Genomic DNA, 26151 nt, shown 5'->3' with positions numbered 1-26151 from the left:
TAGAGGGGAGGGGGGTGGGGGGATGGGTTAGCCTAGTGATGGGTATTAAAGAGGGCACGTTCTGCATGGAGCCCTGGGTATTATGCACAAACAATGAATCATGGAACACTACATCAAAAACTAATGATGTAATGTATGGTAATTAACATAACAATAAAAATTTAAAGAGATTAAAAAAAAGCTTTTGCACAGCAAAAGAAACAGTCAACAAAACCAAAAGACAACCGACAGAATGGGAGAAGATATTTGCAAATGACATATCAGATAAAGGGCTAGTATCCAAAATCTATAAAGAACTTATCAAACTCAACACCCAAAGAACAAATAATCCAATCAAGAAATGGGCAGAAGACATGAACAGACATTTTTCCAAAGAAGACATCCAAATGGCCAACAGACACATGCAAAAGTGCTCAACATCGCTCGGCATCAGGGAAATCCAAATCAAAACCTCAATGAGATACCACCTCACACCAGTCAGAATGGCTAAAATGAACAAGTCAGGAAACAACAGATTTTGGCGGGGATGCAGAGAAAGGGGAACCCTCCTCACTGTTGGTGGGAATGGGAATGCAAGCTGGTGCAACCACTCTGGAAAACAGTATGGAGGTTCCTCAAACGGTTGAAAATAGAGCTACCCTATGATCCAGCAATTGCACTACTGGGTATTTACCACAAATATATAAATGTAGGTATCCAAAGGGGTACGTGCACCCTGATGTTTGTAGCAGCAATGTCCACAATAGCCAAACTGTGGAAAGAGCCAAGATGTCCATCGACAGATGAATGGATAAAGAAGAGGTGGTATATATACCCAATGGAATATTATGCAGCCATCAAAAGCAATGAGATCTTGCCATTTGCAATGATGTGGATGGAACTGGAGGGTACTGTGCTGAGCGAAATAAGTCAATCAGAGAAAGACATGTATCATATGACCTCACTGATATGAGGAATTCTTAATCTCAGGAAGCAAACTGAGGGTTGCTGGAGTGGTGGGGGGGTGGGAGGGATGGGGTGGCTGGGTGATAGACATTGGGAAGGGCATGTGCTATGGTGAGAGCTGTGAATTGTGCAAGACTGTTGAATCACAGATCTGTACCTCTGAAACAATGCGATATATATTAAGAAAAACAAAAAAGAAGAAGATAGCAGGAGGGGAAGAATGAAGGGGGGTAAATCGGAGGGGGAGATGAACCATGAGAGACGATGGACTCTGAAAAACAAACTGAGGGTTCTAGAGGGGAGGGGGGTTGGGGGATGGGTTAGCCTGGTGATGGGTATTAAAGAGGGCACGTTCTGCATGGAGCACTGGGTGTTATGCACAAACAATGAATCATGGAACACTACATCCAAAACTAATGATGTAATGTATGGTGATTAACATAACAATAAAAAATAGAGTTCATTTTTAAAATATTAAATGGCACGTTTAATTTTTGCTTGGCATATTTTTGTTTTGTTTTGTTTTACTGGGAGGCTAGTATATCAAGTACTTTTGTAATTGCTATGGTCTGGATGTGTATCCCCAAATTCATATGTTGAAATCCTAACTCCCAAAGGTGATAGTATTAGGAATTGAGGTCTTTGGGAGGTGCTTAGGTCATGAAGGCAGAGCCCTCATGAATGGGATTAGTTCCTTATTAAAAAAAAAAAAGATCTCCAGAGAGACCCCTAAGCCCCCTCCACTCCCACCCCACCCCCCCCCCCCCCCCCCCCCCCAGCCAAGAGCGAGGAAGAGGGCCCTCACCAGAAGACGACCATGCTGGCACCTTGACCTTGAAATTCCAGCCTCCAGAGCTGTGAGCAATGTATTTCTGATGTTTGTAAGCCACTCAGTCACTATATTTTGTTCTAGCAGCCAGAATGGACTGACATCAGTCAACTCCTTTATCTGTCCTTAAAGGGAGCTTAGCTCTGGAACTGATATATTTATAATGTAATTTTACCAAAATTACTATATTTGGGTAGCTCCTGGCATCTTCCATTAAACTGAAGTTGTTCAATTATAAGTGTTTGAGGTGAAGAGAGTTTTCAGCTTTCAATCAGGAAAATAAAAGGGGGGCAGCACAATTCAACCTTGAATTTTTGACAAGAAAAACACTGCACGGATTTAAAGGATTAAAATAATGTTCTGAGCGTTGGGTCTCTTATTCCCAGATACCGGAACTCATACAAGAAGAACATTTGTGTGGACATGCTGCGAGATGGTTATCACAAGTCCTTTACCGAGCTCTTCGCCCTGATGGAGAAGTGGGATGTCCTGAGGGAGACCGCGAAGGTTAGGTCCCTTTTGTGGTTGCAGAGACCTCTGGAAGAACAGCCTGATAAGCTGGATCACTTCTACCACTACCTGACCAGGGCTGAGGCAGCTGAAAGGAAAGGTGAGTGGAGGGACTGTGGGCAGCAGTGCTGCAGGAATGGAACAGTGAGCCTGGGGGAAGATTCCAGAGTGTCTCATGTATGAATTCAAAACATAAGACACCTAAGCACCATTCATTCTAGACATCTAAGCATCTGTATGGAATACGTGATAGGGAACCGCTGCATCACAAAGCTGCCCAGACACAGGGGCATCCTGCTGATGTCATTCCAAGCCAGGAAGACAATGCATAGCACCTGATCACATCTCCAGAATTTTCCAATGTGTTAAAATCTTTTGTATCATGAATACTAATCTTTCCACAGTTTTAAAAACATGTAATCTGAATACTGACTTTTACTGATGAGATACTTTCAAAGAGTACTGTAACTTGAAAATTGTACTGATTTTCTAGTAGTTATATAATGGAATTTGAAGGTCTTATCTATAAGTCCTACAGATTTCAATCAGAATTTTTATTAGTGAATAGTGAGAAGACACGAAAAGCTTGCAATCATAATTATGAATAGAATTGTTTATTTTATATTTTCCATCACATTTCTAATAAATTCCCTTTTTTTGTATCTGAAAATTTTCCAGAAAGTCAACGTTTCAAGTATTGAAAATATTTTAATCTCTACTCTAATTGTACTGATATCATTGTCATGAGGCTTTCCTAGTTACATATTAGGAATTGGTCATTTTATATAATCAAAGAAAGGAAATCCTAAAAGTTGGCATATAAATTTGGTGGTTTAAATTATTATTTTCTTCAACTTTCTGTGTGAAAACACCATAGGGCTCAAAAAGAGAACCTTGGGTCTCAACAATGCCTATATTTCATTTCAGGGCTTCCTATGGGAAAATAGAGTATTACACAACATTTTGTCAACCAGTGCTACAGTGGGGAAAATTAATGGGGACATGGAACTGTATTAGAGAGACAGCAAAAGTCTCTCAGTCTCTATAGTGGAGTCAATACATGTTTCCCATCAGGTTGTCACCTGGCTTGCAAATAGGAAATATACAAAAATCCTAACAGCACAAGTGAGTGTGTGTGTGTGTGTGTGTGTGTGTAGAAAGGAGGTGAATATTTGTATTATTGAAAAGTATTTAACTGCAGGATTGACTTTAAAAATAGAATCCTTTGGCGAATTTTGAAATGTGACATCTAATTTCTCAAGAAATTAACTATTATAAATAAAAAATGTTATTGTAAAAAATCTATATTCTAGTTTCAGCTCCAAATTCTGAAGTGATATTTGCACTGAAAATAGAATTGAGCAAGATAAAATTTTCCCATTAGTCATTTTTTCAAGTTGAATTCATCATATTCACTAAGTGTTTTAAAAAGAGGCTTTCATTTGAGTAGTATAAATATGAGCTAAATACATCACTTGTTACAAGGTGTCATTAATATGAGAAACTTGTCATAAGGCATTTTGTAATTATAAAGAAACTAAAATGCTAAGTAGTCTATTTTAAGGTAGAAAACATTTTAATTTTTTATTAAAGAAAAGTAACTAAACATTTAAATAAAACTGTTTCTCCAATTCCAAAAATTAACAAAGTCCAAACTTTATAGTACTCAATATTTTATACACATGGTGTATGTAAAGAGATATTTTCTTTACTGGGTGTCTTTATCATATATTCATCATAACTAAGTTCCATTTGCTAAATGAAATAAAATTACCTCTTGCTCAGAATAACTCTTCTTTAAGGTTATCTCCTTCAAAATGCACTGGCTTTTGCCTGGTTGAAATACAGAAAATGAAAATCATTGCAAAAAACATTGTTGGAAATACTTCAGTTGAAGTATATGTGAATATTTGTATGTGTTTTAAAAAATTGTGTAATTGTTTTCACATTTAACACATGAATTTTATTGAAGAAAAATTATGATAAGAGTTAAAAACATCCCAGAAAATGAGATAAACACATTCACTCTTACTAACTTGAATTAATCCTCAATCTTAAAAAAATGCATGCACACACACACAAACACACACACTCTTAATCTAGAATATAAACATTTGTTAATCGTGTCTCAGGATTCCATCCTATATGGTCATGAGACATCTGGAATCTGAGAAAAATTTTCCTGAAGTAGTGTATCTCTGAGCTTTCTCATTGCTTCTCATTGGAAAGACTATCACTCTAGGGTCACAATGAAGTTCATTTAATCAAAGCTATGGCACTAACAATAGTCATCTTGGGTCAGTTCTGTCTCTTGAGACTTACAGAGCAGGAACCTAGAGTTATTTAAATTACTCTGCAAAACATCACTTGATGTTTTATAGCAAAGAAGTATTTTAAGTAAGCCAGTCATTTCTTTATCGATTATTTTCCATCTGTTAAGGTGGGTTTTTTTTTGGTCCCTAATAACTTTTTTGATATTACCCATTGTTGTAAATCATCTCTGTACCATCTGTAATATTATGATTAGGGCCTTGTGCCCCATGGGGCTAGAGAAGAGATGGCAATAATGGTAATGGGCAACTGAATCAATAGATAATTCAAACATTATTTACACTTGACTTTAAATTATTGTTAAGGGTTAAGCAGCAATTTTTTTCCTAATAACATTTATTTAAGATACCACAAGTATGTTCTATGCAAGCAGAGTCCCATAGGATCTTTACAGGTTTTATGTAAAGCAAAACAAAAGTAATTATCTGGTAAAATAAGTTTGAGAAACACCAGATGAATTAACATGGACATTAAGCCGGTTGGTTGATTGCAGGACTTACCAGAGCCTTTAACATGCTGATGCATATTGTGTGGTCACTGAAAGAAGGAAATTAGCAACTGCATTTTCCAAATTTATTTCATCATGGAAATAATTTATTTTCAGATAGCACAATGAATACTGATCTAAATAATAAACCAACAACAAAAATGATTTTCATCTTATAAATATCTGCTGACAACTCAAGTAAGTGGTCTACAAGCAAGGAGATAAGGCTGCTTAGAAGGTAAAGGGTACAGCCCATATATTTGGATTGTTCAAAGATTCAAAACTTGAACATATTCCTTTATACTTAATATTCTGAAAATTACTCCATTTTTTCTGTAGAAAAGAGCTTAGCTGACAAGTGGTCTTTAAATATGGAATCTTTATAGCTTATACAACTTGTTCTAAAAAAAACTTTATGAAATACTGGAAATATTTTTCTATTAAGGTGTAATTACTGAAAATCAGAAAAATTATTTTGGGGTCACTTTTTTTAAAGAAGCTCTTTACATAACTTTTAAAAATGGAAGATATAGAATGCTTTACAGACTTTAAAAAGTCATAACTCTCTAAGCACTAAAGATGACAAAGAATATAAAATATTACAAAACAGACTTTAGTGCTCCATTCACCTTAGGTAGAAGGTTCACAATGCAAAGATAAGACATAAGAGAAGTCAGTTCTAAGAGTATTTGTTTTAAGTACATAACTCCTGTTACTTACTGCTTTTCACCTAAGCTCTTGCCTATTTTGAGTAACCATAAAAAGCAGAATGGCTCTCCAGAATCCCCAGCTCCTTCAAAAAATATTCAAAAATAGGGAGACAGGGAGACCTTTTTTTCTTTTTTACTTTAATGTTTAGGTATAATGCTTATTTTGATATAAATCTTAATTTCCTATAAATTATGAAGCAGCATATGTAAAGGAATGACATAAGTTTTAGAAATTTCTTTTCAAACATTAGAGTGACTTATGTACAGTTATTGAAAATGGCCTTTTGTTGTATCAACCTTGTTTCATTTTTTTCTGGGCCCTTTGATTTTAATCTTACAGAAATACTAGTGGGCAATGTATAAATATTTTTCATAATTGTAATCCTTTCAGGAATATTTAAGTTGGCTCTTCTGATTATAGTGACTAATTGGTATCAGTGAATTCTAATAGATAATGATTGTTATCTTTATCCTTGGAAGGGTAATCGAGAGGTTACCACGTATCTACAACTGTGCTTTCAGCACAGATGCAAAAAGATGTAAAGCTTATCAATTTGTTCCTATTCACCAATAGAGTGGAGTTTACAGGACTGAGGCACAATTAATAACACACACAATTTTGTCCAAGTTTATGATTGATTGCAGTGGGGTTTATAAGATTGATTCACAATTTATTAATGCACTTTTTGTGTACAAATACGTCAGGTGCCACTTTAGGAAAAAAGGGAGGGTTTAAAAACTAACAACCAATAAACTAGTAACTATCTGAATGAGAAGGATGACTAGTATTAATGCATTTTCAGCAGAAAAAGATACTCAGAAAATAGAAGCATAGAAATCCACTCTTTGTTAACATTGCTAGTAACTTGTATCACTGGAAACATTGCAGAAAGTATATGGACCTTATAGGGTCATCCCAACCATTATTTGTTATATTGATAAGCTCATGATTGTTTTTCCTTCTGGGTAAAAATACTTTGCTATTTTCATATCTTACCTGCTTTCTTCATTAACTTTTTTTTTTTTTTTTGCAATGGTTAGGAACATTGCTTTCTCTTGCATCTCTAAATCTCTTCAAATCTTTGATGGGAAAAGTACTTGATAACACATACTCATTTCTTCCACAAGAACTGAGAACAGTTCTAGTACATATTATCCTGACTTGAATCTTATTTAAAGTCTAGTGTTTCAACCAAAGATTGTGTCAATTTCTAACATGTTCTAAGTTTTCAAAAAGATTTTTGTTGCTTTTTGTGTGTGCACATCCTTTAACGTAAGTGTTTTAGTGGTTAAAATACAGTAGCTGAATTTTGCATTCCATTTTTAAAAATAGCTAATCATGTTTTTAAGGAAAAAAATGTCACTATGTTGGTTTGCCATTTGAAGGGACATGCTCTGAGACATTTTTTCTAATGCAATGTATGTTTTTCTTTGAAGAATACTTCGAAGGTGTCTATGATAACTTGTATGCACTGGCCTGTTACTTCAATAATTCTGAAGACAAATGGGTAAGGAACCACTTCTACGAACGATGTTTTAAGATTGCTCAGCTGATCAAAATTGACGGTGGGAAGAAAGAAGCCGAGGCGCATGCGCACATGGGACTTCTCTTCGAGGAAGATGGTGAGTGGTCATTTGTCAGGCTGTCCTGGTTGCTTTGGAGGATTCAGAGTCCATGCAACCAGAAAGCATGTGGGAGTTGAGAAAAAGACCTGAAACATTAGAATAAGAATGTAAGTTATTGAGATTAAAAAGCAAAGGTGTATGACTTATGGACTCCCCGTAAGTTTCCTTGCAGTCCTATGTCCACCCAAGTGCTCAGGCTGGAGTTCCCAGCAGGATCATCACAAAGAGAAAGCATCCTCCCGTACCCTCCACACATATCGGTCAGTGCCACATGCTGTACAGCTTTGAATTTTTTTTTTCTTTCTTAGAATCCTCTGTTCATTTTAACTTGATTTCTCACGTATGAAAACGGGAAAAAAAGAAGGCATACTTCATGATTTTCCTAGTGCCTCTATGTCCCCTACAAAAATATCTCTATAATTTAGATATCACCCCATCATGATTTTATAGCACTTTCTGAAGGAAAAGTCCTTTAAAAGAAACTTCATAATGATATGTTATCTTAAGACAAGCCAAAGTCTAAAACAACAACAAATAACATCAAAAACATGTTTTGTATGGTGGTTTACTAAAGAATGCAAATAAAAACTTAAGAGTTTAAATTATTTATGGAAGGAATGGTGGGTAGATAAGATGCAAAGAAAATATATGAAAAGATAGCATGAATGATGCTATGTCTTTTCTCAAAAAACTCTTATTTTCCACAAAAGTTTTGACTTTGACCAAACAATTAAATTAGAAAATATTTATTAATTTGTGGCTAGGACTTTATAGGGCTTTGAGAAAGATAAAAAACAAAAACAAACAAACAAACAAAAAAAGGTTTTTGTGCTTCGGGAAATTAAACATTGTAATCTACAACATGGTAGGTGCTAAAAGGTGGGTAGAAGGTTGGTTCTGGGGCCATCTCGAGGACCATTTTCAGGAATACCAGAAAAATTCAGAGGAGTGAGAGATCATACAGACTAGATTCAAGGAAGGCATAATGGAATCTGTAGGGACTGGTGAGGGACTTGGAAGATGGGTAGAATTTAGGCAGGTAAGGAAAGAAAAATATGTTCTGTAAAAGGGAGCTACTAAAGCATAAAAGCTAAAACATCGTTAGAGGAACTGGTAGGAGGAGCAACCTGTTTAAAGCAGAAAGTGTGTTTCTGAGCAGTGGCAAGAACTCAGAGTGGAAAAGTAAAATAGGGGCATGGCTGCATTCAGAGTTTGGGTTTAAGCTTCTATATATTCATGGTAAGGAAAGGATAATATCACTATAATTTGACAAGTTATTTATTAAAACATTTAGCCTATTGTTGAAAGTAGAGTTTTGTCTTTCAATTTGTAAAAAAGGGATAAATTCTTGGGCGCCTCAGTGGCGTGGTTGGTTAAGCATCTGACTCTTGGTTTCAGGTCAGGTGGTGATTTCAGGGTTGTAAGATTGAACCCCACATCCAGTTCTGTGCTCAGCATGGAGTCTGCTTGAGTTCTCTCTCCCTCTGCCCCTCCTGCTCATGCTCACGCTCTCTCTCTCTCTCTCAAATAAATAAATAAGTCTTTTAAAAAATGGGATAAATTCTTTAGTAAGGTAAAATTCTTGCTTAAGCTTTTAAAACATATTCTCATTTCACAGGTAAGGTAGATACTTGTTTAAGCTTTTAAAGATTATTATCTTCACATTGAGGATGAGAAAACTGTCACAAAGAGATTAAGCTGGGTAGTAGTGAAGCTCGTGTTGACTAGTCAGCTAGCTTCAGAGCCTATAGTCACTGCTCTGTGCAAACAAAAGATTGCTTTACTTTCATGATGTGCTAATTATGAAAATTATGTATTAGAATAAAATTTAGTACCTTTTTGTTCTCTACTCTAGGAAATACCCCCCGATTGAATAGAATAAAAACAGTTTTTTGTTTTGTTTCATTTCTGTAATTTTCTGTTACCTGCAGTAACAAATCAGATAATTGAACTATCCATTACTGGTCCCAAAAAATAAGTCACAAAAGAAATAAGAAATAATATATGAAAATAAGGCTGAAGAAGTCAGGGCTACATTAATGAAAATGTAAGAGTGGCCCAGTGGGATTCAAATAGCTATCATAGGTATATTCTGAATTTTTCTATAAAGTTTAATTGTGATTTTTAAGATTGAGTTTGATTCAAAAAATTATTGCAGAAAAAAAAATGCCTAACAAAGTTTGCCATCTGAACATCTAAGAGTACAGTTCAGTAGTATTTTGTATATTCACATTGTTGTGCAATCTGTCTTCAGAACTTTTCCATCTTGCAAAACTGAAACTCAATACCCATTAAACAACAACTTCCAGTTTCCCCCCCTGATTTTTTTAAATCTCTGAATGAATTTCTGTTGAAGAATTTATTCATTGCTACCTTTCTTTATTCATTTATCTATTCATTTACTCAGCGACCAGGTACCATGGGTACCCGTATCATTTCAGTGACTGAGGACGAGGCTGAGTTTGGGAAATGTGAGGGTGGGGCCACTGTGAGATTACATTTGCAGGTCCTTGGTGTGGTCCCATTTTTGTGGCCCACCCTATAGCATGATAAAATGCACCCATATTTCACAAGTAGAATATTTTGGCTATGAAATTATTTTTTAGTTAGATTGTATTTTTTGTTTCGCGACCACTTTTTGTCAGGTCCAAAATATTTTTCTATGCCCTTAATCAGTTCATAGACCCTAAAAGCCATGCTGTGATTGCCTGATGAATAAAATGACTGAGTTGATTTAAAAAGAAAAAACAAAAACAAAACAAAACAAAACAAAAATGACTGAGTTGGTGTTGCTGAAAATTCCAGACATTGACTTTGAGTGTTGATGTGTTTCGCAAATGGGGAAAAGCATCTGTGCAGTGTTTGTAATCTGGGTAGAATTGTCATGAGGAGGGTAAAACTAGGACTACTTAGAATATGTGGCTAGAGTGCGGTGGGAACTCACCTGGCTGTAGAGCTCCCCCTGAGGTGATGGAGGTGTAGCTTCCGCAAATCTGAACTGATTGGTCCAGACAAGCAAATGGAGGCGCCACAGCAACAGCTAGGCAGCAGCTGTGCTCAGGGGCAGGGGTGCCCATTCAGGTTAAAGCAGGATACCAGCCGGCAGATGGCAAAGGGCAGGTTGTCAGGACCCAACCAGGCAGGCTGTAGTCCAGGGCATGGCTCCAGAACCCTCAGGGAACTATAGAGCAAATGAACATGGGCAGAAGCCATAGTCGCAGGGACTGGGCACCTGGGCGCAGTCAGGGCCAGTGTGCAGCCCCACTGGCACATATGTGACTAGAGCCTCACCCAGAGCCTCCTGGCCAGAGTTGAGCACAGGTTCTAGTTCCCACTGCTGTTAAAGATGAGGCCCTAGTACACAGTGTCGCCTGATTTTCATTGACTAAAGGGCTGACAGTCTCATTCTTCATGTCACATATCTCCAGACTAGAGCTGGGGGAACAGGCATGAGTAGTCATGTACTGACAAATACTTGTAACAAATCAGCGGCTGTATCTTCTTTCAGAATTGTGACCTATTTATAAGGGCAAATGGACACGCAGCATTCACACCACATCTGTGAAGCATTGGAGAAAGCTCTCAGACACTAGGTTAGTAGGAGATGTGCCCATACATTCTAGTGCAGCATGCAGAGGTCCCGCGGGGCCAGATGTCAGATGCTGGGAGAGAGGGTTTCTTGAGAGACAGGATTAGGGGAAACTCTGGCTCCTCCCTTGGGATGATCTGAGGCCAGGACAACAGTGGCATTGTGACATGGCAGAGCCATCCCTTCAGTACTCTTCTGCCAGATCATCATTAGTGGTTGGGGCCAGCACCAACCCCTTCCCTGACATGGTTATGATGCTGGGGTCCAAGCCTTGCAGTTGTGATTCTATCAGGATTGGGGTGGGGATGGCAGACTCGGACAGGATTGACCACATCAGCATTCAGAGTTAAGCAAATACCAACAATTTTCCCCTTCCCCAAGTCCAGTGATTTAGGATCTGGGTCCAAGCCTTGCTTTTGACCAGATTAATGGATTTAGCACTGAGTCTCGCTGGTTTCTATAGAGCCTTACAGAAGGCCAATCTCTTCCAAAAGGCTAGCCTGGAGGGATCAGTCTTGAGCAAGTTAACCCTTAATTTCTGTCTACCTCTTTGTCCTGTTCCTCTTCTTCAGATTCCAGTTGGAATTGGTACTTCCAATACAAGCATTGCTTGTAAATATCATCTTTCATTGGCAGCAACCCTTTCCCTTTCAGCCCATAAGAGCTTTGAGTCTAAACTTTGCTGTGGGAAGACAGGAGGATGATTAGGAATAGATGTTGGGTGACAACCCTGGAGTGCTGATCATGGTCACTGAAAACAGGCAGAGGAAGACCAGTGTAGGAAGAGCTTAGGCCATGCACATCTTCTAATTCAGGAGGCCATCATCTGTGATGGTAGTGCAGGGATTGATTGATGGCTAACCAAGTTCTACAGCATTGAGCCCAAGCTCTCCCAATGACAGGGAACTTCTGAAGAAAGGAGTTGTCCTGGTTGGCTTGCGCAGTTCAAGTCCCAGAATTCCTGTTGACACTCAGCTCCGTGGACAGATTCTAGGTAGTGTATCTCAGTACAGTTCACCAGGGGCCAGCAGGCACCAGGAGCAGGGTAGTGTGAAGACACTCTAGAGTGGCTTTCACTCTCCCCTGATACATCCAGTAGTGGAAGGTAGATCCAGCAACAGATACTACTGTAAGCGACCATCCCCTTACCAACTGAATCTCATGAAAAGGAGTTAGAATTCAGGAGCCCACTTATCCTTGTCTTGCTGATATTAGGTCAGCACTTTTTCCTAATATATATCACCCATTTTTAGTGATCACAGAGAAGACATCCCTTTTCATTTTTTTTGCATGAATTTTAATGGGGACAGTGGTTCAGCTTTCCTCTCAGTGAAGATCCACCCCAACCAGGGCAACTCTCTCCAATATCACACACACAAAAAGAAACAAGGAATTCTATTACTGAGAGTCTTAACCCCATAGGTGTCTCACTACTTAGGATTTTTCAAAGCTAGTTCCTGCTAAAAGTCACTCATTGGCTTTCCTGAAGGCTGGCCACAACACCACCAGCAGACTCTTCCCATTCCAATCTTGGTCTTTGATTTATTTCCAGTCCTCTGACTTGCTTCCAGAAGGCCATGGTATGGAGCTGGACAGATGCCCAGTTTGCTGGGACAACTGCCATGCTAACGAGGTAATTGGTCAGCAGCACTCACAGCAGGCCTGCTGGAGCAGCACTGCTCTGAGAGAACTCACAGAGACAGGAGCAGTAGCAGGTGCGCTGGTTGCCCATTGCCCTTTCATTGGATGCTGTGTATTTAGGGAAGTATGATCACACCCCTGGTGTGACCAGGGACAGACACAATAGCAACATGACGTGGCAGAGCCTTCATACAAGACTTACCCTGCCAGCTCAGCATTCGTGATTTGATGTAGCACAGCCCCTCCCCTGTATGATTAGCAGAGGGGGAGAAGAGGGAGGGGAGGGGGCTGAGGTATCTGCCTTATGGTTGCAGCCATAGGCTATGGCATAAAAATAGCAAGATTTGCCACACAGGCATTCATAGTTGGGCATCACCAATCTCTCCCCTGTCAGAAGAGAGGGACTGCAATAGATAGAATTGATTGCCTTAAAAGCACTTAGGTGAATGGTTTCATCTTTGCCGAAGTCCATCTTCTTTTCTAGGAAACTAGCCTGCAAAGATCAGTCCTGGGCAAAGAAATCCTTACACTTTAAATCTTTAAGTTCTGCATAACAGAACATAAATTAACATAAAGAGACTTGGCGTAGAAGTGTTAGGCATAGAAGTCTTGTCCTTGAATAACTAGGACAAAGATAGGACCATTAGCAAGATGATAAGCTTCAAAAGAAGCTCCAACCCCAAAAACTAGATGTTTTCAAGAACTGACCAAAATAGAAGAGAACCAGGGAGTTAAAGTAAGAGTAGATAAAATCTCAGTCATAGAGGAATGCCTGCTAGACACTGAAATTGAATGCAGTGCTGTTCCTACTGATTGCCCCCCAACTATAGGTGAAAGTAGGAGGATTCTCCCAGCACTGTCCATTCTGCTTACCTTTAAAAAGCAAGACTAGGGTGGCTCAGTCTGTTAAGCATCTGCCTTCAGCTCAGGTTGTGATCCCAGGGTCCTGGGATCGAGTCCTGCATTGGACTCCCTGCTCCTCAGAGCCTGCTTCTCCCTCTGCCCCTCCCTTTCTCTCTGACTCTCATGAATAATAAATAAAATCTTAAAAATAATAAAAATAAAAACCAAGACTAAATAGACTGCTCCTAAATGGGGGGTGTAGGAAATTCAAGGAAAACATGGCATTTATCTGAAGACTCAGGTAAAGAACAAACTAGTAAAAGTGATCATTTTAGGAAAATTCTTGTTATCCTCAGAAAGATACAGGTAGAAGACAGAAAAGATAGAACCAAATGAGTTGAGAATGAGCCCCAGATGAAGTAAGGAATGCTTTCGTTAAGATGAGTTGGTAGAATTAAAATGTGGAGTGGAAAAAGTAAAGAGCAGAACTGACCCAATAGAAAGTTGAATCTGTGATGTTGAGGACAAACTTCAAACACTTGCAAAGTAAAGGGGAAAGACTGAGATGGAAGCAATGAGAAGTAGTAAGTCAGTACTCTGACTTACCTGAGGAAAAGTACACAGCAGTAACTGAAACAAAGACGATAACTAAAGACATTTTAAGAAAACTTTCCAGACCCTAAGAAAACCCTCAGAATGTGCAGATTGAAATAGCCCTTCATGCTTCAGTCATAAATTAGTAAGAAAGATCCATAACTAAATTTTTTGAATGACTTTGATGAAGGCACTCTTACCTGCGTTCAAAGAGAAAGGCATAGATTGCCTGCATTGTAACAAAAATTAGGACTCAGTTTTCTCCCTTGCAACGGTAAATGCCACAAAAGAAAAAGAAGGAAAGTTCACAGGGCTCAAGGGGAGGGGAAAGAGTGGAATGCTGTGAAGTTGAGAACTGAGAGCAATGCTATCGAGCAAAGTTCTGGTTCCTACATGAAGCAACAGAGACGCTCTTACGCGGGCAAGCTCTAGAAGGCACACTGTGAAGGTATATTCCATGTATATTCTATTCTATTCAACAAGAGATAAATCAAAAATAAAAATTCAAGAAGAAGGAAGTCCTAATGTAAAAGAATTAACAGTAAACACTGAAACCGATTAAATGTAGTTAAGTCTACAAAAGAATACATGTCAATAATTTTGGAAATAGAAGGTACACAGTATAAAAATTAAGTATGGTTTTCATTTTTCTCTTTACGATTTTCTATACTTACCAAACATTCTGCAGTCATGCTAATGACTTCTTCATCTTCCTTTAAAATTAAATTTTATGAGAAACATTTAAAAATAAACTATAAAAATCCAAGTGGAAAATATAGGCAAATATTCATTCAGTCTTAGGAAAGACCTTCGAACATACATTTCACAAGTGAAAATGAGGGGGTTCACTGAGGGACCATTATATTCTCTCTGTGCTCCAAGTTCAGAACCAATTCAGAAGAAATGTGGGAATCAGATCATAATTGTTAAGGCTTATTGGGGAACAAAGCTTATATCTCATCAAGTCAGACTCCATTATCTTCATCTTAACCACCTAATTACTGGCAGACTGCTCAAGCTGACATTCTCCTACAGGTTCAAAACCTGTGCCTGCGAGCTTCAGGGGAGTTCGGTGATCAAACTTCCTTGAGAATTGAGTCCAGAGAGGATGAGAGCTCAGCATTTCACCAACTTATGTCATTCTCCACCCGCCCCCTTGATGGGAAGTGAAGGGGGAAGGAGAGAGGGAGTCTCCTCATGGAAACATTCTATTCCCCTGGAATAGAATTCCCGCTATCAGAAACAAATATTGAGAGATTTGACACATACTTTTAAAAAATTGTTTATTAAAGACCTCATATAATTAAAAGATAAATCTGGGAAATAGTTGAAAGAAACGTGATAACAGATTAATATCATTATTATTTCAAGAACATTTACCAATCGGCGAAAAAAAACACATAACATCAATACAAAAATGGTGAAGGAACTAAGAAAAGTCAAAGAAGAAATTCAACTGGATAATGAACATGAAAAAAACCAAGGTCAATAATAAAAAAGCACAAGTTAAAGCACTATAGATAGACTTTTCACCTGTAATATTATAACAAATGTTTATTATGTTCCAACTATGTGCAAGACACTGGACTAAGCATTGAAAATTCATGGCTGGAAAAGATACTTATGGACTCTTGATTCTGAGGTTTACATTTTCATGGAAGAGGTAAGTCAGTACTCTGATCATTGCAATTATGTGGGTGAATGTACTGATAACACAGTTACAAAATGCACCAAATTCGAATGTGCAAGAATCAATGTTGCCTATTTATTTGTTAACGTAGCATTTACTGCTTGTGAAATTTTGATAAGTTAAGCATGTTTTTACATTGCTGGTGATAGGATAAATTAGCCTGACATTTCTAGCAAAGAATTTGGAAATATGAATCAAGAGTTTTTTAAATGTCCATATCCTTTAACTCTGCTAATCTACTTCTAGGAAGTAATCAGATACAAAGATTTACATAAAGACATATTATGTCTTTCTGTGTGTATTATTTGTAATAGTAAAAAAAATGGAAATATACGGTAACACTTTAATTGATGATAATTATACCTGTTGAACTCTTATCCAGCTACTCAAAATGCTCTTGTCTAAAATCTATAATGGTAAGAGCTACCATTGTTTGAGTCCTATGTTTCAGTCACTATAAAAATGCTAACTCTGGCCTGTAGGCTCTAAGCAGTTACTTCCAGCCTGAAGCATGGAGGAGCAGATGTGAGTCTTCCAAGCTATCTATTTTTGCCGTGGCGACCTTGGGGGACTTATGCTAAGATGGTGAAACCACAGGATTGAAACAAGCTGGATCCCTGAATGAGTATTTGGAGGGGAGCTGCCCTGGAGAGCCACTCAATCCTCAGTGGACTTCATGTGAGCAAGAAAATTATTTTGTCTAAACCCCTGGGATTTCAGGGTCTATTTGCTACCACCGTGCACAATCTTCAATCTCCCAACACTTACATGCCCTTATTGTGAATGAGGGATTTTACAAGTTCTGTGAATGGTTTTTGGCAATTTCTTTGAAAAATTCACGCAATAGTCTAACACTTTCTTTTGGAATGTGATATCTAATGTTTTTGTGCTTCCCTGGTAACTTCCATTTTAATATTTTTAAAGATACATAAATCCCTCAATTTACCAATATAATTTAGTTTTCCAAAAATTCCATTTCTATTTTTTCAATATATAAAAAAATAGACGCATTTTACTTTTTCTATTATGTGTTTCTCTATTTGAATATAGTAAATGTGCAACATATTTATGATCCAAAAATAAAAATATACAATTTTTTAAAGCTGACTGCACCACAAATCTACAGTAGCATTTTGCCTGCGAAACAGGGTCCTAACCTGTTTCAGGATCTTGTGATCATCATTACTGAACACTGAACCCAGGAGGACATAGTGGGCCCCTTGGCTGACCCAGTGTTGGAGTGTCTCAATCAGGAGCACAGACTCAGTACCTGATCATGGATTTTGGAATTAGGATCCACTACTCAAACAAGCTCTCTGACTCAATCCTAGATTCCTGATTTCCTTCACTCAAGTTTCTTGGTAACTCCCTCAAGGCCAACTCACTAACACAGTGTGAAAGAACCAACCATTAGAGCAAAGGCATCAAAAGATCAGGAACAGTAGTGTGCTACTACACAAAGACACTGGAAGCGCAATCCAGTGAAGAATGGGGTCTCATGGTCTGGCAGATGATTGATTTGTGAATATAGAGTGCACATAAAGACATACTGAAGGGAAAGTGAGAGGGAGGAAAACCAGATTGATGAGGGCAATGAGAAAAAGTGTCTCAGAAACTTGTTAGTCAAACTTTTCTTCTTGGTGAGTCTACCTAAAGGGTTGTCAATTTTATTTATCTTTTCAAAGAACCAGCTCTTAGTGTTATTTATCTTTTTGGTCTATTTATTTTTGCTCTAATCTTTGTTATTTCCTTTCTTCTACTAATTTGGACTTTGTTCTTTTTCTAGTTCCTTGAGGTGTAAAGTTAGGTTTTTTATTTGAGACTTTTCTTGTTTCTTGAGATAGGCATTTATTGCTATGAACTTCCTTCTTAGAACTGTTTTTGTTAAAAAAAATAGTAGGAAGGGAAAAATGAAGGTGGGGAATCAGAGGGGGAGATGAACCATGAGAGACTATGGACTCTGAGAAACAAACTGAGGGTTCTAGAGGGGAGGGGGGTGGGGGGATGTGTTAGCTCAGTGATGGGTATTAAGGAGGGCACGTATTGAATGGAGCACTGGGTGTTCTAAGCAAACAATGAATCATGGAACACTACATCAAAAAAAAAAAGTTAAGTCTACTCTCAACATGGGGTTTGAACTCACCACCCTGAGATCAAGAGTCACATGGTCTACTGACTGAGTCAGTCAGGTACCCCTTGATTAAAAGGGTAATCTTTTTATGGAAAAAAGTTTTTAATTAATTGTAAAAAAAAAGAACTGTTTTTATTGCATTCCATAAATTTTGTTGTTACATTTCCATTTTTGTTTGTCTCAAAGTATTACCTGGTTTCTCTTCTGATTTCTTTCACCCACAGATTTTCAGTAGATGCTGTTTAATCTACACATATTTGTGAATCTTCCAGTTTTCCTCATATAATTAATTTCTAGTGTCATGCCATTATGGTCAGAAAAGATGCGTGATACGATTTCCTTCCTCTTAAATTTATTGAGACACATTTTATAGCCTAACATGTGATCTATTTTGGAAAATGTTTCATGTCCTTTCACTTGAGAAGAATGTATATTCTGTTGCTTTGGGATGGAATGTTCTGTAAGTATCTGTTAAGTCCATCTGGTGTAATGTGTTATTTAAGGCCAATGTTTCCTTATTGATTTTCTGTCTGAATTGATGTAAGTGTGGTATTAAAGCCCCTACTCTTATTGTATGGCTGTCTATTTCTCTCTTTAAGTATGTTAATATTTGCTTTATATATTCAGGTGCTCCTATGTTGGGTGCATAAATATTTATAATTATTTGTTGGATTAACCCCTTTATCATTATGTAATACTCTTATTTGTCTTTTATTACAGTCTTTGTTTTAAAGCCCATTTTTTCTATTATAAGTATAGCTAGTTCAATCTTCTTTTGTTTTCCATTTGCATGGAACATCTTTTTCCATCTGTTCGCTTTCAGTCTATGTATCCTTACATCTAAAATAAGCCTCATGGACAGCATATAGATGGTGGTTTTTTTGTTTTTTTTTTTTTGTCTTTATCTGTTCAGCCACTCTATGTCTTCTGATTGGAGAATTTATTTCATTTACATTTAAAGTAATTGTTGATAATTATGTGCTTATTGCCATTTTGTTAATTATTTTCTAGCTGGGTTTTTTTTTTTTTTGATTGTCATTCACTTTTTACTTCAGTTCATATACCACTAATTCTTAGATCAGTCTCACAGGAGAAAATTTCATTGGCAATTTCAAACCATATTTACATTCATCACTCTTATTCATATTAACTGTTGTTTTTAATTTAATAGTTGATCTTATGGTGCCATATTGCATTAGATGGAGATATCATTTATTATAACCAATTGTGAACTATGCTTAGACTTACAGCACTATTATTCGTTATGTAATTTCTAAAACTAACTTTAGAGTTAGTTCCCTATTTGTGAATGAGGACTAATGATATTATTTCTGAAGTAAAATAAATAGGTGTTATTTGAATTTCTGCCTGAAAAAAAATAATCAAAAATGTGACTCAGTAAAATAGAGGCAATGGGGGTTAATGGTTTGAGTACAGGTTACAGAGTCATATTCCCTGAGTTTGGTGTTTTGGGGGGTTTTTTGTTTGTTTGTTTTGTTTTTTTGCACTTTATTTTCAGCAAATTTCATTATCCAGGTGCAAAATTAACAAGAACATTTCTTGCTTGAGGTATACTTCAGAATACATGGTTCTAAAAGATATATACATAAAACATTCCACTCAAGAAAAATGAATACACATTTTCCTCAAGTACACACAGAAGAATCCCCTGGTTAAATCATATAAAAAGAGATAAAACAAATACTATAAATTTTAAAAGACTGAAATCATACCAAGTATATTTTCCAACCACAATGGTACAAAACTGAAGATCAACAATAAAACAAAGCTGGAAAATCTACAATGTAAATATTAAATATTTAATATGTAAATATTAAAAACATACTATTGCACAAGCAATGGGCCAAATAAGAAATCAAATGGCAAATCAAAATATGTCTCAAAACAAAAGAAAAAGAAAACACAATATTCCAAAACCTATGGATGCAGCAAAAGGAAATGTTAGAGTAAAATTTATTCTAAAAATGCTTATATTAAGAAAAAAAGTTCAGGGCACCTGGGTGGCTCAGATGGTTAAGCATCTGCCTTTGGCTCAGGTCATGATCCCAGGGTCCTGGGATCTTGGGCTCCCAGCTCTGCGGGAAACCTGCTTCTCCCTCTCCTTCTGCCCCTGCTTGTGTTCCCTCTCTCGCTGTATCTCTCTCTTTCTCTGTCAAATAAATAAATAAAATCTTTAAAAAGAAAAGAAAAAAGTTCAAATAAACATTACATCACAAGGAACTAGAAAAAGAAGAAACTTAGCCAAAATTTAGTAGAGGAAGAAAATAACAAAGAAAAATAAGAAAAATTAAACAGAGACCAGAATTAACAGTAAGATAACATTGAAAGTAATGACCAACTTTTCAAAAAAAAAAAAAAAGCAAAATTGGCAATGCTTTCACTGCATTTACTAAGAAAAGAAAGAGAGAAGCTCAAAAAATAGAAAACAATACAACAGATAAACATAGAAATACATAGTGTGATAATAGATTACTGTAAACAATTATATACTAACAAATCAGACAACTTAGGGAGGAAAAAATGATAATTTCTAAAAACACACAAGTACCAAGATTGAATCTTGAATCTTGAATCCAAAAAATAGGAAATCTTCTTAGCCCAATAATGAGAATGAAAGTTGAATTAGGAATCAAAAATATCCCAGCACAGAAAAGCCCAAGACTACATGGTTTCACTGGTGAATTCTACCAAAAAATTTTAAAAAATAATTTAAAAAACTTCTAAAAAAATTATTTTTAAAAGATTAAAAAAGATTTATCAAAATCTTACAAATAATGAAATTGAGGGAACACACTCAGAATCATTCCAAGAGTCCAGTACTACCCTTATACCAAAGCAGGATAAAAACAATACAAGAACAAAAAGGTATAGTTTGTTCAATGTAAGTATTGCCACTCCGACTTTGTTTTGATATTCATTGCATAATAAATATTTCTCCACCCCCTCGCTTTCAATCTGCAGGTGTCTTTAGGTCTAAAATGAGTTTCTTGTAGGCATCATATAGATGGGTCTTGTTTGCTTTTTTTTTTCCCATTCTGATACCCTCTGTCTTTTGATTAGAGTGTTTAGTCCATTTACATTCAAAGTAATTATTGATAGATATGTATTCATTGCCATTGTGTTACTTGCTTTGTCATTGTTTCTGGAGATTTTCTCTGATTGTTTCTTGTCTTTGTCACTTTTGGTCTCTTCTTTGCATTCAAAGAGTCCCCTTTAATATTTCTTGCAAGGATGATTTAGTGGTCATGAACTCCTTTAGTTTTTGTTTGTCAGGAAAACCATATTTCTCCTTCTATTCTGAATGATTGCCTTGCTGGATAGAGTATTCTTGGCTGCTGATTTTTCCCATTCAGCTCTTTGAATATATCATGCCACTCTCTTCTAGCTTGCCAAGTTTCTGTTGAGAAATCTCCAACTAGCCTTATGGGTTTTCCCTCATAAGTTAAGAACTTCTTTTGTCTTGCTACTTTCGAGATACTTTTATCACTACATTTTGCAAATTTAATTACAATATGTCTTGGTGTCGGCCTACTTTTGTTGATTTTGATGGGAGTTCTCTGTGCCTCCTGGCTCTGGATGTCTGTTTCCTTCCCCAAATTAGGGAAGCTTTCTGCTATTGTTTCTTAAAATGCATTTTCTGCCCCCTTTTCTGTCTCTTCTTCTGGGACTCCTATAATATGAATATTACTAAGTTTGATGGGGTCACTGAGTTCCCGAAGTCTATTCTGGAGTTGCCAATTCTTCTTTGTCTCTTTCGTTCAGCTTCATTATTTTCCATATTTTGTGTTCTAAGTCACTAATTTGTTCCTCTGCTTCTTCCAGCCTACTGTTCATTGCATCAAGCCTGTTTCCAATCTCATTTATTGCATTCTTCATCTCTGATTGATTCTTTTTTAACTCTTTCATCCCTGTGGTAAGGGTCTCACTGATGTCTTCTATTCTTTTCTCAAGCCCAGTGAGTATCATTATGATTGTTGCTTTAAATTCTCCCTCAGACATGTTACTTATATCTGTTTCACTTAGATCTCTGGCCGTGGCTTTATCTTGTTCTTTCATTTGGGATAAATTGCTCTGTCTTGGTATTTTGTCTAAGTCTCTGCCTTCTTCTCTTTGTTAGAAAAGCCTGTTATGTCTCCTGCTCCTGAAAGTAATGGCCTTCTGAAGAAGAGGTCATGTAGTGTCCAGGGCCAGGCACTTCAGGGGGTGTCTCTGGTGTGTCCTGTGTGCATTCTTCTGTTATGTTTTGGCTACTCTATTCTTCAGGCCAGTTGCTCTGTTCCTGTCTTCTATTTCTCTCTTCCCTGTGATTTGATGACTTTCCTTAGTGTTATATTTTGATTGTTTATATGGTAGCTAAAACCACTTCTTTAGTCTTGAAAGTGTGACCTGGTGTAGGAGATGAATCTTGTCATTCAACCCTCCTCCAGCTCTTGGCTGATTCTCAAACCTTTGTGCATGTCCAAGCAGCCTATTTTATATTTAATAGCTTCCAGTATTTGAGGATGTGCCAAGACCTGTTAGTGGTTCAAAGAGGAGTATCTCAGTACCTAGGTTCAGGCTATCCAGAAACAAGACCCTCGGGCATCAGCTTTTAAAAGTATGCAAATATATACAGTCCTGTGGGACCACAAGCATAAGTCCCCTGGCCCCCAGAGCCAGGCAATCTGGAGGTGTCCCCTGGGGATCAGTTGCAAACGTCAAGGCGCCAGACAAGTATATATACTCTTTTATGGGAAATACCAGTGAGCTAGAGCAGGCAGAGGGAGAACACCAAGATGCTGTCCACAGCCTATATTCCTTGTGAACAGCTCCATAGACCACTAGGTATATGCCAAACCTGAAGCCTCCCCCTTAGCTCCGAAGCTCCAAGACAAGCAAAGATGCCTTCCTCACAGAAAAGACTGGGGGGTGTGCCTCAGCCCACTGCTTGCACAGTGTCCTGGGGATGGTAGCCTGCCACGATTTGTCTCTCCAATTGCTGTAGTCCCAAGGAATCTAGGAACACAAGCTTCCCTGGCCACCAGAGCCAAGTAATCAAGGAGCATCCCTTGGGTGGCAGCCACAAAAACTGGAGAACCAGACATAAAAACCAGGGCGCCAGACACAGGTAAAGATTCTCCTCTCCAGCAGACACTGGAACCTTGCAGTGCAGTAGAAGGTAATTCGCAAAATGCACCCACCCCTGAGGTCTCTGGAAAGGATTACAGTCGGCCCTTAGATGGGTGTTTAATTAGAGGCCTGCCCCTCAGGCCACAGTCATGATGATTAGCTAATAGACCTCCTCAGAAACACTGAGCTCCAGGGTCTGCTGCCTCTTGCTGTGCCCCAGGAGTTATAACTCTCTAAGAACTCTTTGTCCATTGATCATCGTCCTTTGGGACCCATGAGCATAAGCCCCATTGACCACCATAGCGAGGTGATATAGAGGTGTCCCCTTGGCAGGCAGCAGCCACAAAACTCAGAACACTAGACATGTGCAAAAGCTTCCTTCCAAGAGTTCCTGGTACTCTGGAGTACAGCAGAGGGAGAACTTGAAGATGTTGCCTATCTGTCCCCAGAGAGTATTTCCAGCAGGCTCCTAGATATGTGTTAAATTAGATGCCTGCCCCTCAGGGCAATGTTCTAATATAAGCAGATGAGCCTCCTTCACTTTAAGTCTGGTCCTGATTGGCTGCCTCTGAGCTGGGCCCTGGTGAATTCCAGTTTGCAGTTTCTTTAGGAGTGGTTTCTCAGATTGCTAGTCTTGTGGGTTTTGAGATAAGAGTTCCATTGGTTTTCAAAGTTAGATGTTTGGGAGCTTGTCTCTCAAGTGCATATCTTAAACATTGGGGTGCCCAATATGGGGTTTGAACACTTTGCTCCTAAGGAAGACACTCTGGCTTTTGCTCCCAGTTATGGGTTGGTTGCCATGGCAGGGGTGTTGTTTATGGCCTGTTTGTGTCCCAGCCTCTCCTAACCACTTTGATGTGGTTTTCTTCTTGTTTGCCTGATGTGTAGTCATCACTCAGCCAGCCTTTAGGGTTTTTTGAGGCAATTTTTTCATATGTAGCAATAGACTCAGTGTGTCCCTGAGAGGGGGTGAGTTCAGGATCTTCTCACATTGCTATCTTGAACCTAAAGCGCCAGATGTTGTAGTCTCAACCTCCATACCTGTGGATGTGACCTTATTTGGAAACAGGGTCTTTGGAGATGATCAAGTTAGAATGCGATCATTAGAGTAAATCCTAATCCAATACGGCTGGTGATCTTATGAAAAAGGGAAATTTGTCACAGAGACAGACATGTGTAGGGAGAAGACGATATGAAGACATGGTTGGACACCATCTACAAGCCAAGGAATGCCTGAAGCTACCAAAAGCTAGGAAAGAGGCATGGAAAAGACTCCCTCGTAGCATTCAGAAGGAACCAACTCTGGTGACATTTTAATTTTGACTTCCAGCCTCCCAAACTCTGAGAGAATATATTCTGTTGTTTAAACCACCCAGTTTGTGATACTTTGTTAGGGCAGCCCTGGGAAATTAATACAGTATTCAATATGGTGTCAGTCATTTTCCTAAAGTAACAAAAGACGTTATTTCAGGGGGGAAAAAAAGAAATAAAACAATGGTGGAGCGGTATGACTTGACATGTAAAGAATGTAGTGTTCCTTAATTTTAAACTCTGATCTAAAACAACAGTTATGGTGGGTGGTGATCAATTGTACACTATCTAAAATAATATAAGGAGATTTTTAAAAACTCCTTAATATCTTATATAAACAATCTTTTCCTGCAGTTTTGGCTTTTTACCTTATTCTATATTCCATTATAAATATGACTTCATCTGGTGAGTATTTTTATTCTTTGACATTTGAAGTGAAACTTACTACCAGACTATTCGGTTCTCAAAAAAAAGGTTAAAATACAATAATATCATGAAAGGTTTTAATATTATCAAAGATGCCACATCAAAATTGATAGAAATTTCATGGTAATTTCTTATTTGTCATGGAATAATATTTGCCAGTTTATTAGAAAAACAGCCTTAATAACTAAAAGAAATGCAAAGGATATATCAGTTTTTAGTGTGGTATTTTATTTTCTCTTTCACTTTATTAAAAATTAATAGAGATGTAAGCGCTGTTGAGAGGATTTAAAACCCATCAAATATACAAAATCTCAACTAAGGCAGCCTCTGGAGAAGGGCATGGATGATGTGGAATGACAGGAAGACTTATTTTGCATCATACGCCCTTTCGCACTATTAGAATCAGCTACCTTGTGCATGTGTGGTTTTTTTTTTATTTTTTATTATGTTAATCACCATATATGCCATCATTAGTTTTTGATGTAGTGTTCCATGATTCATTGTTTGTGCATAACACCCAGTGATCCATGCCGAATGTGCCCTCTTTAATACCCATCACCAGGCTAACCCATCCCCCTACCCTCCTCCCCTTTAGAACCCTCAGTTTGTTTTTCAGAGTCCATCGTCTCTCATGGTTCGTCTCCCCCTCTGACTTACTCCCCTTCATTCTTCCCCTCCTGCTATCTTCTTCTTTTTCTTTTTTCTTAACATGGGTTGCACTATTTGTTTCAGAAGTACGGATCTTTGATTCAACAGTCTTGCACAATTCACAGCGCTCACCATAGCACATACCCTACCCAATGTCTATCACCCAGCCACCCCATCACTCCCACCCCCCAACACTCCAGCAACACTCAGTTTGTTTCCTGAGCTTAAGAATTCCTCATATCAGTGAGGTCATATGTTACATGTCTTTCTCTGCTTGACTTATTTCACTCAGCATAACACCCTCCAGTTCCATCCATGTCGCTGCAAATGGCAAGATCTCATTGCTTTTGATGGCTGCATAATATTCCATTGTGTATAGATACCACCTCTTCTTTATCCATTCATCTGTCGATGGACATCTTGGCTCTTTCCACAGTTTGGCTATTGTGGACATTGCTGCTATAAACTTTGGGGAGCACGTACCCCTTCGGATCCCTACATTTGTATCTTTGTGGTAAATACCCAGTAGTGCAATTGCTGGATCGTATGGTAGCTCTATTTTCAACCATTTGAGGAACCTCCTTACTGTTTTCCAGAGTGGTTGCACCAGCTTGCATTCCCACCAACAGTGTAGGAGGGTTCCCCTTTCTCCGATCCCTGCCAAAATTTGTCGTTTCCTGACTTGTTCATTTTAGCCATTCTGACTGGTG

General features: G+C 37.9%; 1 protein-coding gene across 3 annotated transcripts in view; it reads left to right on the top strand.

Moving 5' to 3' along the window:
• The window catches only part of TTC29 (tetratricopeptide repeat domain 29), a 246768-nt gene that overhangs the window by 40998 nt on the left and 179619 nt on the right, over window positions 1-26151 (top strand). For all 3 annotated transcript variants that reach the window (XR_012378039.1, XM_073892328.1, XM_073892327.1), the window contains exons 5-6: window positions 2161-2384; window positions 7250-7435. Coding sequence is in view for 2 of the 3 variants with exons in the window: in XM_073892328.1 (XP_073748429.1) it covers window positions 2161-2384; window positions 7250-7435 (410 nt within the window). In the remaining variant the exon portion in view is untranslated. The remainder of the gene's footprint in view (window positions 1-2160; window positions 2385-7249; window positions 7436-26151) is intronic.

This window comes from Callorhinus ursinus, unplaced genomic scaffold (genome assembly GCF_003265705.2).
Source record: "Callorhinus ursinus isolate GAN/ISIS: 27379988/994484 unplaced genomic scaffold, GSC_fseal_2.0 scaffold4, whole genome shotgun sequence".
In the NCBI taxonomy this organism is placed as follows: Eukaryota; Metazoa; Chordata; class Mammalia; order Carnivora; family Otariidae; genus Callorhinus; species Callorhinus ursinus.
The sequence above is the reverse complement of the archived record's forward strand: the minus strand, read 5'-3'. Positions and strand labels throughout refer to the sequence as shown.